Source organism: Eptatretus burgeri, chromosome 1 (genome assembly GCF_056783735.1).
Source record: "Eptatretus burgeri isolate ZD-2024b chromosome 1, Ebu_testis_v1, whole genome shotgun sequence".
Lineage (NCBI taxonomy): Eukaryota > Metazoa > Chordata > Myxini > Myxiniformes > Myxinidae > Eptatretus > Eptatretus burgeri.
In genome coordinates, this window is record NC_140961.1 from 107,428,545 (window position 1) to 107,446,020 (window position 17,476).

At 38.0% G+C, this 17,476-nt stretch overlaps 1 protein-coding gene across 6 annotated transcripts in view; it reads right to left on the reverse strand.

Moving 5' to 3' along the window:
- Positions 1-17,476, reverse strand: part of LOC147035139 (myelin transcription factor 1-like protein) — a 731,493-nt gene that overhangs the window by 160,334 nt on the left and 553,683 nt on the right. For all 6 annotated transcript variants that reach the window (XM_085894260.1, XM_085894272.1, XM_085894282.1 and 3 more), the window contains exons 11-12: positions 2,823-2,913; positions 1,074-1,199 (exon numbers count right to left, since the gene is read on the reverse strand). In XM_085894260.1, the coding sequence (XP_085750386.1) occupies positions 1,074-1,199; positions 2,823-2,913 (217 nt within the window). The remainder of the gene's footprint in view (positions 1-1,073; positions 1,200-2,822; positions 2,914-17,476) is intronic.

Here is a 17,476-nt window from a genome sequence, read left to right on the forward strand (position 1 = left end):
ATCGGGAAAAACGTAAATGATGAAAGTTGAAGTACTTGAAGAGCACTATTTGCATACCAACTTTCATTCGAAACAGTTGAAAACCCTGGGAGCTCGATGCCCAATTTATTGATTTTTTGACATTTTCTGACTTTGTGACCTTGCGACCTTGACCTTGGGACAAAAATGAAATATCGAGCTCCGTTGGGCTATGCAGGTGCCATTGGGCTAACCAAATACTGAAACCCCTGCCAGATTCGACAAACTCCCGAGGAGAAGATATAACTTGAAACCGGCTACCCCCTAAAAACACGTCTTTTGGGCGTGGCTCCATCCATAATGGGCACAGCACGCCTATTCTCCGGAAAACACAAGTAGATCATGATACAAACCTCGCACCCTAATTTTATCACGATCCGATCAAAACCCACGGAGCTATGCTCGGGACAGACAGACAGACATACACCCATAACGAATATAGTGGTCACTTACTGACTCGTGAACCATCAAATGGAATTGCTTGATTGGCACTTGGTTTGAATGCAGCCGCATCTTTATTCAGTGTTGCTTTTGACAAATCTGAATGATTAACCATCTTGTTGCCAATGATTTGGCTGCAGGTTTGCATCATTTACGGAGCTACAGAGAAACAGCCATGCTTTTCAGCCAGAAAACAGCCTGGCTGTTGGCCAGAAACAGCCAACAGAAACAGAAACAGCTACAGAGAAACAGAAGCAGCCAAAAAGCCAAAGCACACACCGGTCAGATGCAGTGCAACCCCTCCACGCAGATCAGTGTAGGAATTTTGTAATATCCCAAATTGAGCAAAATTACCAATTTGACGAAGAAACATGGCACACAGTAGCCTCCTCTTTTCAAAAGCTAGTATGGGATCTTTAATATCCAACAGCAAATGTAATCAGCGGGGTCAGCTGACTTTGCATCACTTATGAGATGCAAGGCCCTGCTTGAAAAGGTTGCCTTGGAATTTCCTTTGTATTGGACCTGCCTAATGGCCGTTGATTTCAGTAATACTAGGATAGTAAACCAGACATTTGCATAAACAACGACTGAAGGCTTATGTGTTTCCTCACCTTGGTCCTCGTTCATTTCTTGAGCTTGACTTCAGGGGCTCCCCTCCACCTGTTCCTCCGCCCTGCTGTTTGGCATGATGAGACTTGGCGAGTTTTTCAGCAGCAGCAATCGGGCAGCCAGACAGGCTGGAAGCCAAAGAAAAAAAAAAGATGGGATGAATAGGTGGAGGGGGGAAGTGGGATGGGTGCACAGGGGGAAGGAGAGTGGGTATATCGGGTCCGATGGTAGAAGGAATATTTTTCCAAGGAATGGGGAGATAAAAAGGGAAGAAAGAAGGGTGGCGGGTCAGTACCAGACAGCCAGGAGAAATTCTATTAGGCTGAGACATCAAAAGACATCTGCACATCCAATCGATTTGTCACGTGAGCCCCTCGCTGTTTGCTGTGCGGCAAGAAGCACCCTCGCCATGGCAGAGGTTGATTGTGTGCAAAGCCATAGCATTGCCCTCAATGTACAATCTGCTCTGTGAGTATACTTCTCCACCAACACCACACTGAAACAATTAGACGTAAAAAAAACAATCGGACTTTTAAATCTCTACAAATACAGCAGCACTGCTTTTGCTCAGAAGAGCAAAGTTCCTTTGATAGCAGGTGCTTTAAGGTGAAAAATGACAATTTAGTGTGTGTCGCCATTGAGCTACAGATTCCTAAAAAAGGGGACGACTGCATGATGCATTCAAACTTCAGTTTGGTGCTTTGTGTGTGGAATTAAAGTGCTTCAAAAGTGTGTTATTATGTAACTGAAAAGGATAAGTAACCTTTTGACTATTGCTGATGCAAATAACAAGGAATGTGTAATAATAATTTGAATATACGGTACAAGGTATTAAGTTTGACACGACGATCGTTCTTGAGCTCCTGTTACACGTTTGAGGGAAGATTATCCTTCCAACATGGAGAGAATATTTCAAATTCCCAAATGCTTGTTACCTTTTGCATCGTTGTTTTTTATCAGCTTATTGTTCCACCCAGATGAAACAAATATGGGTAGGTTCTTCGGGGAAATATTACAAGCCAATGAATGCGTGTGGGAACAATCCAGGATATTAATTTGTTGTCTGTTTTATTACGCGTCCCAATATGCCTTCAATCTCATAATCGGGGGATCAGTGTAAATACATTTATACCTTTCTATATTGTTTCCTTGAATCTTTCCACCGAGATTTCACCACATTGTAAATACACCAAAGACGATGCAGGTGTTATGATTATTATTTGATATGATGGGCATCTGCCTTTGTGTGGGTGTACTACACCCCTTTGGCAAAATATCTGTGACCCCAAAGCACACACCGGTCAGGGTAGGTAAATTTCAAAGCAAAAAGGGCACGCGGCACCAGTGGGCTCTCAGCAACAGCAGCATTCAGATATAGCACTGTGAAAACTAATTATCTCAATAAAATACATGCTAGTACAGGAGGGGATGGCTAGGGAAAAGGCTTGCTAAGGATGGGGGACATCCTACTAGCATGTTCGTCACTTGGGAGAATCATCACTAGTTAATCGTAGAATGAGTTCCTGATCACGAACATTGAAAGAAAAGTTGGTGATTGCATGCTATCCTGCCTTTTATTGCACAAACGTTCCCCTGCCATTCCATGCTCCCTCTTGAATGCAGGCCTTATCACATGTGGCAGGAGATTAACGCAAAAGGACTGGGTAATGCAAATGCTCTAGTGCTCCCGTCGGCAGCCTTTCTCCTGCATCTCCTTTGGCTCTCACCTGTATCTCTCGTTGGAATCTCACCTGCGGTGGGAATTCCTGTTGCTGTTCACGTGACCTCTACCATTGCATCCAGGCGTGGGACACTTCAGCACATTCTCGTGCATTGCCAGGACTGCCGGGAAGGTGTTAAAAGGTTACATGGCAGGACAACCAGTAGAAGACTACACACTAACAGTAAAGGTTGTAAAACATCACACTGGAGACTTTCAAAAGAGACACAGCATGTAAACTCGTCCATAAGTCCCGATCAGAGGCAATAACAGGCACATATTAGTAATGTTGAACTTATGAGCAAAGGCATTCACGAGGTTTTTGGCTTTGCTATTTTACTTCATGCATTTCTTTCTTGCTGTTATAGTAAGTGACTACTTTTCCATTTATTCAAATAAAAGACCTGCAAAAGTTTACAATGCATCAAAAGCTTGTTAACCTACCGAGTATTCCCTTACAGGAACCTCATTGCAGGAGGAGGCCAGTAGACCCATCAAAGCATGCACTGTTATTGCCAATCTATGGTTGTTTGTTCCTTGCTCAATCATTTCAAATGCTGAGCATAAAGCAAGGAAGCAGTCTTTGGAATGTCTCATCCGGAGTTCGAACCACCGGCCTCCCAGACCCAGAGCAGATCCACTTTAACCATTACGCCACTGTCTGATTAAATTTGCGTTCTCTTTTCAGAGTACAGAAGTGCTATTGCTGTCGATAAGACAGACCCGTTAAAAGCATGACAATGATAGAAGGGGCATTCAAAAGGTTTGCGGAATGAGATGCCATACCCACAGTGGTCCAGAATACACCAATGTTTTATAAGATTATTTTTTCCCAAATGATTAAACATCATAATTAGAATGACAATCAAGAGTGCATACCTCCACCAGAATGAATCTTTTATGTTTCATATTTCACTGATAGGCTGGATCTAAACCTGGACCTGAATCAAAATCAAATTGGCTTGTTTGTTTCACCTAAACCAACTCATCTACTTAGTTTTGTCATAACTCGTCCAAAACTTTTTGAGATACTATGCTATATATCGTTTTGGCCTTATCTCTTAATTGTGCAAAATCACTTCCAAAATGAAATAATTCTTGTGTCCGGATCTGGATTGGGATCTTCACCAAAATCGAATCAGTTCGTCCTTGTTACAAAACAGTTCGTCCTTGTCCACCAAGTATAATCTGAATCCGTTCACAACTTTATAAGATATCCTGCTCACAGGCAAACAGGCAGACAAACAAACAGGGGAGAAAATATAACCTCAGCCCACATTAGGTGGCAAAGGTAATGATGGTGGCCAATGCTCTTGACAGAGATTTGGGGCATTTAAGACAGGTTGAGAAACGTTTCAAGGCTCAAACGAATCCTTGATAGATCACTATTTAGACACAGCTCAGTCCATCGACGGTGAGAGGAATTTGTCATTTGTTCACCGTGTCAGCGATAACTTGCCGACTGTTCGTGAAAGACAATGGACGATCTTTAATGTCCATCATTGACCAACACCAGCAGATGGTTACTCTGGCTTAACATATATCTCCGATTGATGGCACACCCATCGAGGCCTCACCCAGCCTGCAAAACACCAGGATGACAGGATAATCAAAGGCTAGTGTATTTACTTCCAAGTTATTCTGCCACCTCCATATATATATATATATATATATATATATATATATATATATATATATATATATATATATATATATATACATATATATATACATACATATATATACATATATATATCTATATACATATATATACATATATATATATATATACATATATATATATATATATACATATACATATATATATATATACATATATATATACATATATATATATATATACATATATATATATATATATATATATATATATATATATATATATACATATATATATACATATATACATATATATATATATATATACATATATATATATATATACATATATATATATATATATATATATATATATATATATATACATATATATACATACATATATATACATACATATATATACATATATATACATACATATATATACATACATATACATACATATATATACATACATATATATATATATATATATATATATATATATATATATATATATATATATATATATACATATATATATATATATATATATATATATATATATATATATATACATATATATATATATATATATATATATACATATATATATATATATATATATATATATATATATATATATATATATATATATATACATATATATATATATACATATATATATATATATATATATATATATATATATATATATATATATATATATATATATATATATATATATATATATATATACATATATATATATATACATATATATATATATATATATATATATATATATATACATATATATATATATATATATATATATATATATATATATATATATATATATATATATATATATATATATATATATATATATATATATATATATATATATATATATATATATATATATATATATATACATATATATATATATATATATATATATATATATATATATATATATATATATATATATATATATATATATATATATATATATATATATATATATATATATAAAACTTCTTTCGGCTGCTCCCTTTAGGGGTCGCCACAGCGGATCATCCGTTCTGATCCACATCCTAATTTGGCACAGGTTTTACGCAGGATGCCCTTACTGACGCAACCCTGGTCGCCTCTTACGACACAGGGATAAGGATTGGGTTTCGCCATGATTCCAGGCTGTCCTACATCCTCTCATAGCGTGGCCCAGTGCAGAGCTCCCGCCCTCAAGCGATCCTCCAACCCAAGCCTCCGAGTAGCCGGATTACAGACGCATGCCACTATGCCCGGTACACACATATATATATATATATATATATATATATATATATATATATATATATATATATATATATATATATATATATATATATATACATATACACACACAGTGCCTTAAGAAAGTCGACACTCAAAATTTTAGACTTTTGTTGCCATATAGGCTGGAATTAAATTGCATTAAATCAGACATTTTCCACCTTTATTTACATGTCATAATCCACAACTTACAAGTGAAAAACAAATTTCAGAAAATTAATTAAAAATACAAAACGAGGTTGGATAAGTGTCCACCCCCCTTATAATAGCAATTATAAGTTCGCTCAGGTGTAACCAATCATATTTAAAATCACACACCAAGTTCATTGGTCTTAACCTGTGAAAAAATTAGTCATTCTGATTATTTCAGGATAAAATCAGCTGTTCCTGTAGGATTCCTCCATTTCTTAATGCATTTCACAGCAAAGACTCAACCATGAAAAACAAGAAGCTTTTAAAAGATCTCTAGGATAAAGTTGTGGAAATGCACAGATCAGGGAATGGGGATAAAAATATTTCAAAGGCCTTGAATATCCCTTGGAGCACAGTCACGACAACCACCAATAAATGGAAGGTGTATGGTACCACGAAGACCCTGCCTAGATCAGGCCATCCCTCCAAACTGGATGACCATGCAAGGAGGAGACGAATCAGAGAGGGCACCAAGAGGCCAATGGCAATTTTGAAAAGCGACATGCCTTTATGGCAAAGACTGGTCACTGAATGCATGTGACAACAATATCCAAAGCACTCCCCAAGTCTGTACTGTATGGTGGAGTGTCAATAAGGAAGCCATTACTCAAAAAAGCCCACCTTGCATTCCATTTGATGAATACAAAAAAACACTCCAGAGATTCTGAAGCCATGTGGCAAAAACTTTTGTGGTCTGACGAAACCATGATGGAACTTTTTAGCCGAAATGCAAAACGGTACATTTGGCGCAAACCCAACACAGCACATCACCAAAAGAACACCATCCCTACTGTGAGGCATGGTGTGGCAGTATCATGATATGGGGTTGTTCCTCATCAGCAGGAAGTGGGGCACTTGTCAGGATTGAAGGGAAAATAGATGGAGCAATATACAGAAAAATACTGGAGGAAAACCTGCTGCCCTTACAAGAAAGCTGGAATTGGGATGGAAGTTCACCTTTGAGCATGATAATGACCCTAAGCACACAGCAAAAGCTACACTGGAGTGTGCAAGGAACAAAAAGATATGTTCTTGAGTGGCCCAGTCAGAGCCCCGACCTAAATCCAATCGAAAATCTGTGGCATGACTTGAAGATTGCTGTCCATCAACGCTCCCCTTGTACCTTGACTGAACTTGAACAGTTTTGTGCAGAAGAATGGGCAAATATTGCCCAATCAAGGTGTGCGAAGTTGGTAGAGACCTATCCCAAGACTCACAGCTGTAATTGCTGTCAAAGGGGCTTCCACCAATTATTATCTCAGAGGAGTGGACACTTATCCAACCAACATATTCTACTTTTGTGTGTTTAATTAATTTTCTGAAAGTTGTCGAATTTGTTTTTCACTTGTAAGTTGTGGGTTACGATGTGTAAATAAAGGTGGAAAAAGTTTGATTTAATGCATTTTAATTCCAGGCTATAAGGAAACAAAAGGTGAAAATTTATATATATATATATATATATATATATATATATATATATATATATATATATATATATATATATATATATATATATATATATATATAATTTCTGAGCTTGTGGTTTCGTGTCGCACCATCTTCGACTTTGATCTGCGCTCGAGTAACGTGATATTCGGCTTACATTATCTCAAAGACCATATGAGGTGCATGGTACAAAATAAAGTAAATAAAATGGTTCTGAAACAGTGAAATCGTATTCCACTTACTGCATTAAAGTAAAATTACTACTGATACTCTGCATCAGTTCCTTTCTCAAACACACCCACCCCAACATGTCGTGCAGAGCGCGGGTTATGCTAGTATATATACATATAAATATATATATATATATATATATATATATACATATACATATACATATACATATATATATATATATATATATATATATATATATATATATATATATATTTTGCTTACTAATAGACGTGTGAACATGATATTGAAAAATACTACATATGAGCCTTTGGAGTTTCTTGAACTATTCTGTGTATCTTGTCCTGAGAATCGTTTGAACAGCCATGCATCACATTTATACAATATTGTGATGGTGGAAACTTCCATACAATTAAAGGAAGACTTTCACAACACTTGCAAATGCTTACTCATGAAGGAACATGACTGTAACAACATGCATGCATGTAATAAATTCCTGTATTCTCCTCCAGAGTGAGAAAGCACATCCCTGTAAGATCAAGCAAGAATAATGTTTACATTGTCTTGTATAACATTGCACAAGCAAGGAAAATTTCACTTTTTCATGTCCTTCGTCAAGAAGCTATTTTCATGTGTTCTGGAAAACCAAATAAATGGCGATTTATTTCTAATCCAGCATAAAATTGGAATCATTCCTGGTTACAAATCATTATGGTTGCAAAAAACAATGCATGAGTGCATCTGATTCCATGTATGTATTAACGCATGACTGAAATTAAATGCCATCCAATAGTTACCATCTACCTCGGATTACTACATAACATGGAGGTGAGCGAGAAAAAGAGACTGCATCGGCTCTCATTTCGGCGAATGTAGAGCATGTAAAAAAATATGCAAATTAAAAGACAGTTGGAATGTTGACTTGCAAAAAGTATTGAATGACAGCCTGTGGTCAATAAATTTATAATTTTAGATAAAAAAAATTTGGTAAACTTTTAAATAAAATCTTAAACAAAATTCCAAAATTTATAATTTGCATGTATATATATATATATATATATATATATATATATATATATATATATATATATATATATATATATATCACTATAACCTCTCAAATGGAATGGTGACCTTATCCATATGAACCATTGTGCTGCAATGTTCTTAACCAACAGGGGGTGCCTGACACACATCTAAGCTGTTTGGGTACTCACTAGCAGTGCCTAACGATCGCTTCACTGACGGGTTTAATGAAAAGAAACCATGTCGCACTTCACACCACATTGCATGTCCATCCGTGTGAGTCTCAATGAGGATGTAAAATGAAGTGAAATATGCAAAAAAGGATCTTTTGTCACACAGTTGCTGCTATCGTTGTTGTCATCGTGGCTGTGTGTTTTTTTTTTTTGTATGCTCCTTTCTATACTATTTATAGTTTTGTGTGTTCCTTCCATGTCTGTCACGCTTTCTATCAAAAGGTTCCTGCAGTTGTCGAATAATATAAATGGTACCATCGGAACTGCCACATTCATCAATGAGGCCTGCGCTAAAAGGCACCTTTTGATTCAATGGAGGTGACTTTTTACAATTTTGAAATTTGTGTTCTAAGTAAATCGATTATTAACTTTCCATCGGTACCATTTTTAATATTCCAGGACAACAGGAACACTTTAGCATAAAGCTTCACACACACACACACACACACACACACACACACACACACACACACACACACACACACACACACACACACACACACACACACACACACACACACACACACACACACACACACACACACACACCTCCATTTTTGAATAGATTACTGGCGGATATTATAGTCTCAAGGTATGCACACTCCAGACTGAGTTCTCAAGCCTGGGTTTGAATCTTGGCCCAGTAATAAACTGTCACCCTGGTGTTTCACAGACTTGCTGAGGCCTCACTGTGTCGGCTTTGGTGGAGGTACCATTCAGCAGCCTATCTGCCAGCATTAGTTATTGTACGTTAAAGATCTCATAGCATCATTCGCGAAGAGTAGGCAAGCTATCGCCAGCACCCTCAACAAATCCCAAATTCCTGCCCGGATAGACTGCTGGGAAGGCACTGGCAAACCACCCAGCATAACCATTGCCAATAAAATGATTTGGCAGCTTAAACACTCTGTGAAGAGTAGGTCGATGGTATATATATATATATATATATATATATATATATATATATATATATATATATATATATATATATATATATATATATATATATATATATATATATATATATATATGAGAAAGGCACATCCAATCAAAACGTAAGCAGATCTACTCTGCTAACTTTGTAATAAAGAAGCAAGAGTAGACCCTGTCTCAGTTGATGTTTCACACGCTTCCCAGTGAACTTCCTCAGTCCAATAGAGGTCGATTTGCAGAGTAGATCTCGTTACATTTTGGTTGGATGTACCTTTTTCCTTTTAAAATGCATCAACCCAACTGCTCAAATCTTATATCAACTATAACAGATGCATATGGAGTTGAAACCTTGAAGCTTTGTCGCTCGTTCATGAAGTCGCACGAGTGACGCTCCATGGAGTACCTGCATCTGCGATTCAACCACATTGGACTCAAATAAAACATGCTGCCACCCTCACTGAGATTTTGATACCCTGAGGAAAGCCTCGAAGGAAGCATCATTATGCAAGCCATGGGTGTTTGCTTTCTGACACTCAGAATCAAGGACAGACCTCATAGACTTTGCCACCTCAGTCTATTGGCCTGAGGAAGCTCGCAAGGAAAGTGGGTGAAACGTAACCTGAGACAGGGTCTACTCTTGCTTGATTTTTTTTTACTTAATTAGTAGAGTACATCTCGTTACATTTTGGTTGGAAGCACGTCTTTCCTTTTACAATGTATAATCTCAACTCCACCCCCCACAATCCTATTTATATAGAGTATAAAATATATATATATATATATATATATATATATATATATATATATATATATATATATATATTATATTATAATATAATATCAAGCTTGCACACTAAAAATTTGGCTCGCCATCACACGATCCCTATGAAACTGCTGTGGCACTTACCAGACATGCCGACAATGTTTGGGAAGTCTTGGCGTTCCATAGTACCATTTGCATTTTGCACAATGCGTATTTTGTCATTCCCCGTGTATGGTCTGTCGTCTGCTACCAGCTATGTTGTACTGCTATCCCGTGCATGTGTACGGGTATCGCTAGTGTATATATATATATATATATATATATATATATATATATATATATATATATATATATATATATATATATATATATATATATATATATATATATATATATATATATATACACATACATATGAGGGTGAGTTGAAAAGTATCCGCAATGATTGACTCAAAACTGTGTTGTGTTGACTACATTGCTTATTGTACTTGCAGGTGTAAGCATGAATTATCTGCACCATTGTGAAGCAGTTTCAATCTAGAACAGTCAGTAGTTGTGTCATTGTAAGGGAGTTAACATGACCGCTCCCCTGTCCGTTTGCACCAAAAAAGCAGCAGCATACAGTGATACGATTTTTGTGGGATGAAGGTGTACTGGGGCAGAAATCCATTGCCGACTTTCTTCACAATATGGGAACAGTGCTTTACCACAGCGGAGTGTATATGATTGAAGTACCATGTTCAAAACAGAAGAAAACATTGAACGAGTCCGTGCCATTTTTCAGGAAAACCAACGGTAGAGTATTGACAAAGTGGCACAACATCTGAACATCAGTCATGGTTCTGCACATGAAATCATTAACACAGTCAGGTCAATATCTGGAAAATACCCCTCAACCCCCAAAAAATTGCTACAAAAGGTTTCTCAACCGATTCTGGTAGGTTTTAGTGTACTTTATAACATACTAAAAGTTTACCAAAGTATGACCCCCGGAAAAGTGTTTTTTTCAAGATGGCTGCTGAAACCTTTTAATGATCATAACTCTGTAACTATCAACTCAAATGTGATGATCTTGGTGTCTATTCCTAGGTTTTTGGGGGCAAAGGACACATTGAGATCATAAAAAATGATGTTGGCCTCCTATGTAACATAAAAATCCAATATGGCGTCAAAAATGAACACATTGTAACCATTTTTATATCACATAGCGTAAGTTGAGATTTTTTGCTGCAGTGGCTTTCCATATTTTCAGTTCTGCCATCAGTTGAGAAACCTTTTGTACCAATGTTTTGGGGTTTGAGGGGGCATTTTCCATATATTGACCTGACTACTATAGATGTGACACTAATTCTCATCTTTCTCTTTTTCAGATTCAACAATGAGTGCAAGCACAGCCAGTCAAGCTTTTTGTCCTATCTGCAAGAAGGAGATTGAGGATTCCAGTGATAACTGGGTTGCAATTCAGTGGAAGGGGGCGAAGGGAATAAATGAAGCCAGTGTAAAGCGGAAGGACGATCTTGTAGTTGAAGCCGTACTTAAGTGCATAAAAGCTGTCGCCAACAATACGTAAATGATAAAAACATTAAAAACCATGTTGCAAAGAAGAGTAGTGGTTCTGTGCCAGCAAAGAGAACCACAAGACAATCAAGTGGAGGTTTTGACAGTGAAAAGGATTGCATATTCTGTGGATGTAAAATTGAGTTGGACAAGGAACACTTTAGCTGGGTACTGACTGACAAATTTGTGGAGACAATTTTGGAGGTCTGTGAATCGCTTTCAGATGATTGGGGACTTACTGTAAAGGGTCGAATTGAATACTATTTACGAGATTTACATGCAGCAGACGGACTTTATCTTCATTTGTGTAGTGGAAATTTCCAGTCCTTTAAGTCTGTGCCTTTAGAGTTAAAGAATGCCCCCGATGCCAAGCGCAGAAAGTCTGGTCGTCCTCAAAATGAAGATAAGCATGAAGCATTTCAGAAAATGTGTGCTTACCTAGAACGGAACAATGAGGGACAACTAACTGTTAATCTTTGAGCCTCAGAATGAAAGAGTATCTTTGCAATCCCGATTCGGAACCGTATGACAATTACACTTTGAAAAAGTGTCTTAAAAAACACTTTGAGGACTCAATTCATTTGTCTGAAGGAGAAAGCTTGGATGATATTGTTATGATGAGAGAACAAACCTCGCAGATTTTGAGATCATACTACAAGCAAAAGTGTCAGGAAGGCGATGATGAGTCCCCAAAACGCGCTATTATTGAAACTGCTGCAAGGTTAATCAGAAATGATATCAAATTTCAGGTTTGATATCAGTATCGTGACAAATCAGTATCCAAGTAGTGAGGATTTAAAACTTGATTCAGCCCTATCGTTCATTCCGACTAGTCTGCGGACAGCACTGGAAACATTGTTCATTGGGAAAGACACAAGACGCAAGGTTGCGGCAGTTGGTCATGCCATAATTCAGGCAGTTCGCCGACGAGCTGTCATTGCACCGCTACAAGTGGGGACTTGCTGTGCAAATCCATCATCTGTATCATTCGAAATTCCTTGTGGATACTCTTTATGAAATGGGATTCTGTTGCTCATACACAGAAGTGATCAGATTTGAAAAAAATGCAGCGAATTGTGTGGAACCTGATGTCCTATCCTAGGTGGTGATGTAGATTTCCTGGAGATGTCTGTCCTCTTTGCTGCTGATAATGTTGATCACAACTTTATCACTATTGATGGCAAAGGGACATTTCATGGAATGGGTGTCATTGCCTCTGTCACCCCTGGAAAATGGACGAACCGTCTCATTCCGCGACGACAGATCTCAGAACTGAAAACTGAAAACAAGACAAAAATTCCTATCTTGGAGTACAGGTTTGCAAGGCATGCTTGTCATGAGGTAGTCTTCGAGGACCTGCCGAGATTTCTTGACTGTGACCAGAGGATCGATATTCTGTGGGAAGTCTCCCTCGGCTTCAAAGAGGCAACACGGAATTGGCAGGGGATGATGCATATCTTGCATCAGGGGAGCCACCACCCTGGCCAGTCGTCAGTCAAATTCTTGCCTATGATCAATATGTACTCTGGAGACAAATCGTGCATTGTGTCGACATTAGACTTTGTTTGCAACCTTACCACCATTGTAACTTTTGACCAGCCCTTGTATTGGAAGGCTGCCAAAATCATCATTGATGTGCCACAAAGTAGTCACCTGAAAGGCATTGTTCTGATGTTGGGGTGTTTCCATACACTTATGAACTTGCTGGGGGCCATAGGAACTCTCATGGAAGGGACCGGTCACAAAACATATTTGAGACTGTCTATGGAGAAAATGCAGTAATTGTTAGTTTCACTGCAGAAACAGAGTTTTCAGGCAAAAAGGAGGACTTTTTGTCTAGTGACAAAAACAAGGCAGACATGATTGCTCTCATCAGCACAGCACTAACTAAAAGGGGATGCCGAAGTTGATATCGCGAAGGCAACTGTTGAACGATCCCATCATTGCACCACAATGTTGGTCGGTGAGGATACAGATTTGCTGATCTTGCTCCTTCATTACTCTAGAACAGACAATGAGATCATCTACTTCCGTTCTGATGCAAACATGCAGTCAAAAGAACACAAAGTGTATAACATTAACCTGTTGAAAGACACTTTAGGAGACGATGTGTGCAATGAGTTGCTCTTTGTACATGCCTACACAGGTTGTGATTCAACTTCAAGGATTTTTGGCATCGGAAAAAAGTCAGCCTTCCGAAAATTAGTGAAATCTGATCCTGTCATGAAGTCCTGTGCTAGTGCATTCATCCTTCAAAACAAATCTCAAAAGGACATGTCAGATCTTGGAAAAGACCTGATGGTTGATCTCTTTGGTGGCAAGTCTAATGATGTGCTATCATCACTGCGCCATATCATTTTCACCAAGAAAGTGGCAACTGCTCAAGCATTTGTCACTCCTGAAGGCTTCCACCAACATCACCTGCAACAAGATTCCATAGCCAACGTGTGTACTTTCAAATTATGGTATGGATGGGGATGGCAAATGAAATGAACCCAACTGAATGTGGATGGAAACAGGAAAATGATCAGTTAATTCCAATTATGACCCAAAACAATGCTGCGCCTCACTAACTCTTGAAAATTATCCATTGCAACTGTTCGAGGGGGTGCAAATCCTCTCGATGAAGCTGCAGACACTATGGACTCCCCTGCACTGCTGCATGTGGCCCTTGCCAAACTGAAAACTGTGACAATCCAAACAACACTCAAGAGGTCGATACTGAGGAGGAGGATGACACTCAAAACTGAACGCTCTAAAACTTATTCTATGGACAAAGGTTGGAATTTTGTGTTACATAATAGGCCAACATCATTTTTTATGATCTTAATGTGTTCTTTGCCCCCAAAAACCTAGGGATAGACACCAAGATCATCAAATTTGAGTTGATAGTTACAGAGTTATGATCATTAAAAGGTTTCGGCAGCCATCTTGGACACAATCTTGAAAAAAACACTTTTCTGGGGGTCATACTTTGGTAAACTTTTAGTATGTTATAAAGTACACTAAAACCTACCAGAATCAGTTGAGAAACCTTTTGTAGCAATTTTTTGGGGGTTAAACTGTATATTGACCTGACTAACAACCGACTTGGCTTTCATAAAGTTTCTGCAAGATGGGTTCCGAAACGATTCACTGAAGAGCACAAGCGCAACCGTGTAACAATCTGACAAAGCCCTTTGAACCGCTTTCATCATGAAGGGAATGTTTTTTTGAGATGCATTGTCAATGGAGATGAGATGTAGATCCGCCATTACGAGCCAGAGAGCAAACGCCAGAGAATGCAGTGGAAACATCTGCTATCACCAGTCAAAAATAAGTTGAAAAGTCAACCATCGGCCAGAAAAGTGATGTTCACACTTTTCTGGGACTCACAAGGCCCAATTTTGGAATGCTATCAAGAGGGGGGCACAACGGTAAACAGCGTTCATTACTCTGAAATGCTCCAGGACTCGTTCAAACTAGCTCTTCGATGGAAAGGGCTCCCCTCAAAGGGTGTTGCATCGTTGCATGACAATGCCCATCCACACACTGCTGTCCATAGTGTGAAAACCCTCCGGCAATTGAACTTTTAGGTGTTGGGGCATCCTACGTACAGTCCTGCCCCCTTTAGACTTTCACCTGTTTGGTCCCCTCATAGACGTTTTAAGAGTCCGCCACTTTGCCGGTGACCAACAAGTGAAAGAAGCAGTGCATGTGTGGCTCATCACTCAGACAAAAACATTTTTTTTCTGAGGGTATACAGAAGCTTGTGAACCGATGGACGAAGTGTGTTGAAAATGAAGGGGACTTTGTGGAAAAATGATGCTCTTGTACATGCTCAATTGTATTTATATTATTTAAATATTTTTTTCTTGGTAGAAATAAACTTGGTGGTCAGTAATTGTCGCATTTTCTTTTTAAAGCATAACAAAAAGTTTGCAATCAGTCTCAGATTCTTTCATCATCAAACCAGGACTCATAAGGCCCACAAACGCTAGGAGCATTTTTCATTAATCCTTAACTTTCACTTTCCTCTGTCTGTATCTTCTCTGATTATACACATAGAATGCCGTACAACAAGAAAATGAACAACCCTGAATATAAATATAATTAATTTTAACAATCTGTCATGGAAACAAAGCAAACGGATGACTTGAATTCGTATTTGGTCCTTTGGTATCAAATGGTACTTGAACCTGTGACTGCAATGAATCATTGATTTTCTGCATGACAATTTGATCCTGATTTTGCCAAATGTAGAGTAGATTTTGTTGCAGCTTTTGCGTACGACTTGGCAGAGGTTAGCTTGTCCATCGCTCCCGATCGATATTCCGAGAAGACAGACATGTTTGATGGCTTTCATGCCAGGACTCTGTAGCAACCAGAAGAGAAGCTGCAACCCACCCCATCTCTTCCAGGCATAGGTGGTTCTGGAGGTAAGTCGATCTTCTGCAGTAATTGTGTTTCACACTGCAAAATGTCTTGCTCATCGACAAAAAACCCCTTTCGCCATTATACAAGCAAGGCATTTTGCTGTGTGGAACACATTTACTGCAGGAAGATGGTGCCATTTGCCATATATCCAGGACCACTTCTGCCTCGAAGAGATGAAATGGACTGCAGCTTCTTCGTTGGGCACCGCGGGGACCTGGCACAAACACAATGGAACACGTTTGGGAACATGAATCAGGAGCTGTGGAAAAGCCAACCACTGCCAAGTAATACACAATAGATACAGCAAAATCTACTAACTCTACATTTGGCAAAAGTCTGTCAGGCCGTCGTGCACAATATCATCGATTTGATGCCTGCACGAGTTCAAGCACAGTATGATGCCAAAGGACATGCTACCAACTACTAATATTGTCGTCCATTTGATGGTGTTTGTACCATGCACTGATAAACTAAAGTTTGTTTGCAATCAGGGGTGCTCATTTTATTCTGCAACCGAACAGTTCAATCAATATACTTATAATTACCACTCAAAATTTCACAGCAATAAATTTACACTATTGCAATCATATAGTTGTGAACTACAGTAGTTATTGTGTCAATTGCAAGCTGGCTTTCTTTTACTCACCAATGGGGTGTCATTTAAAATCAAAATCAGCAACTCATTGTGCTCGTTTGGAATATATACTTTTTTTTCTTTTAAACAAATTGTGTTGCATTCAAGTGTGCTTTGCAGGAGTTGACGAAATGCTGGACAAACGAAAAATGATTATTTATTGATATCCGATGAAATAATTACAACTCAGTGCTCCAGAATTTAGTGGTATACAATGCCATTGGCTTGAAAGGAATAGAAAGCACACGTGGATTTCCACCAAAGTTTGCTTCTTTTGTATGATATCACCCACTGTTTTATTCGGTGAAGATGGTTGTTGTTTCTATTAATTCCTA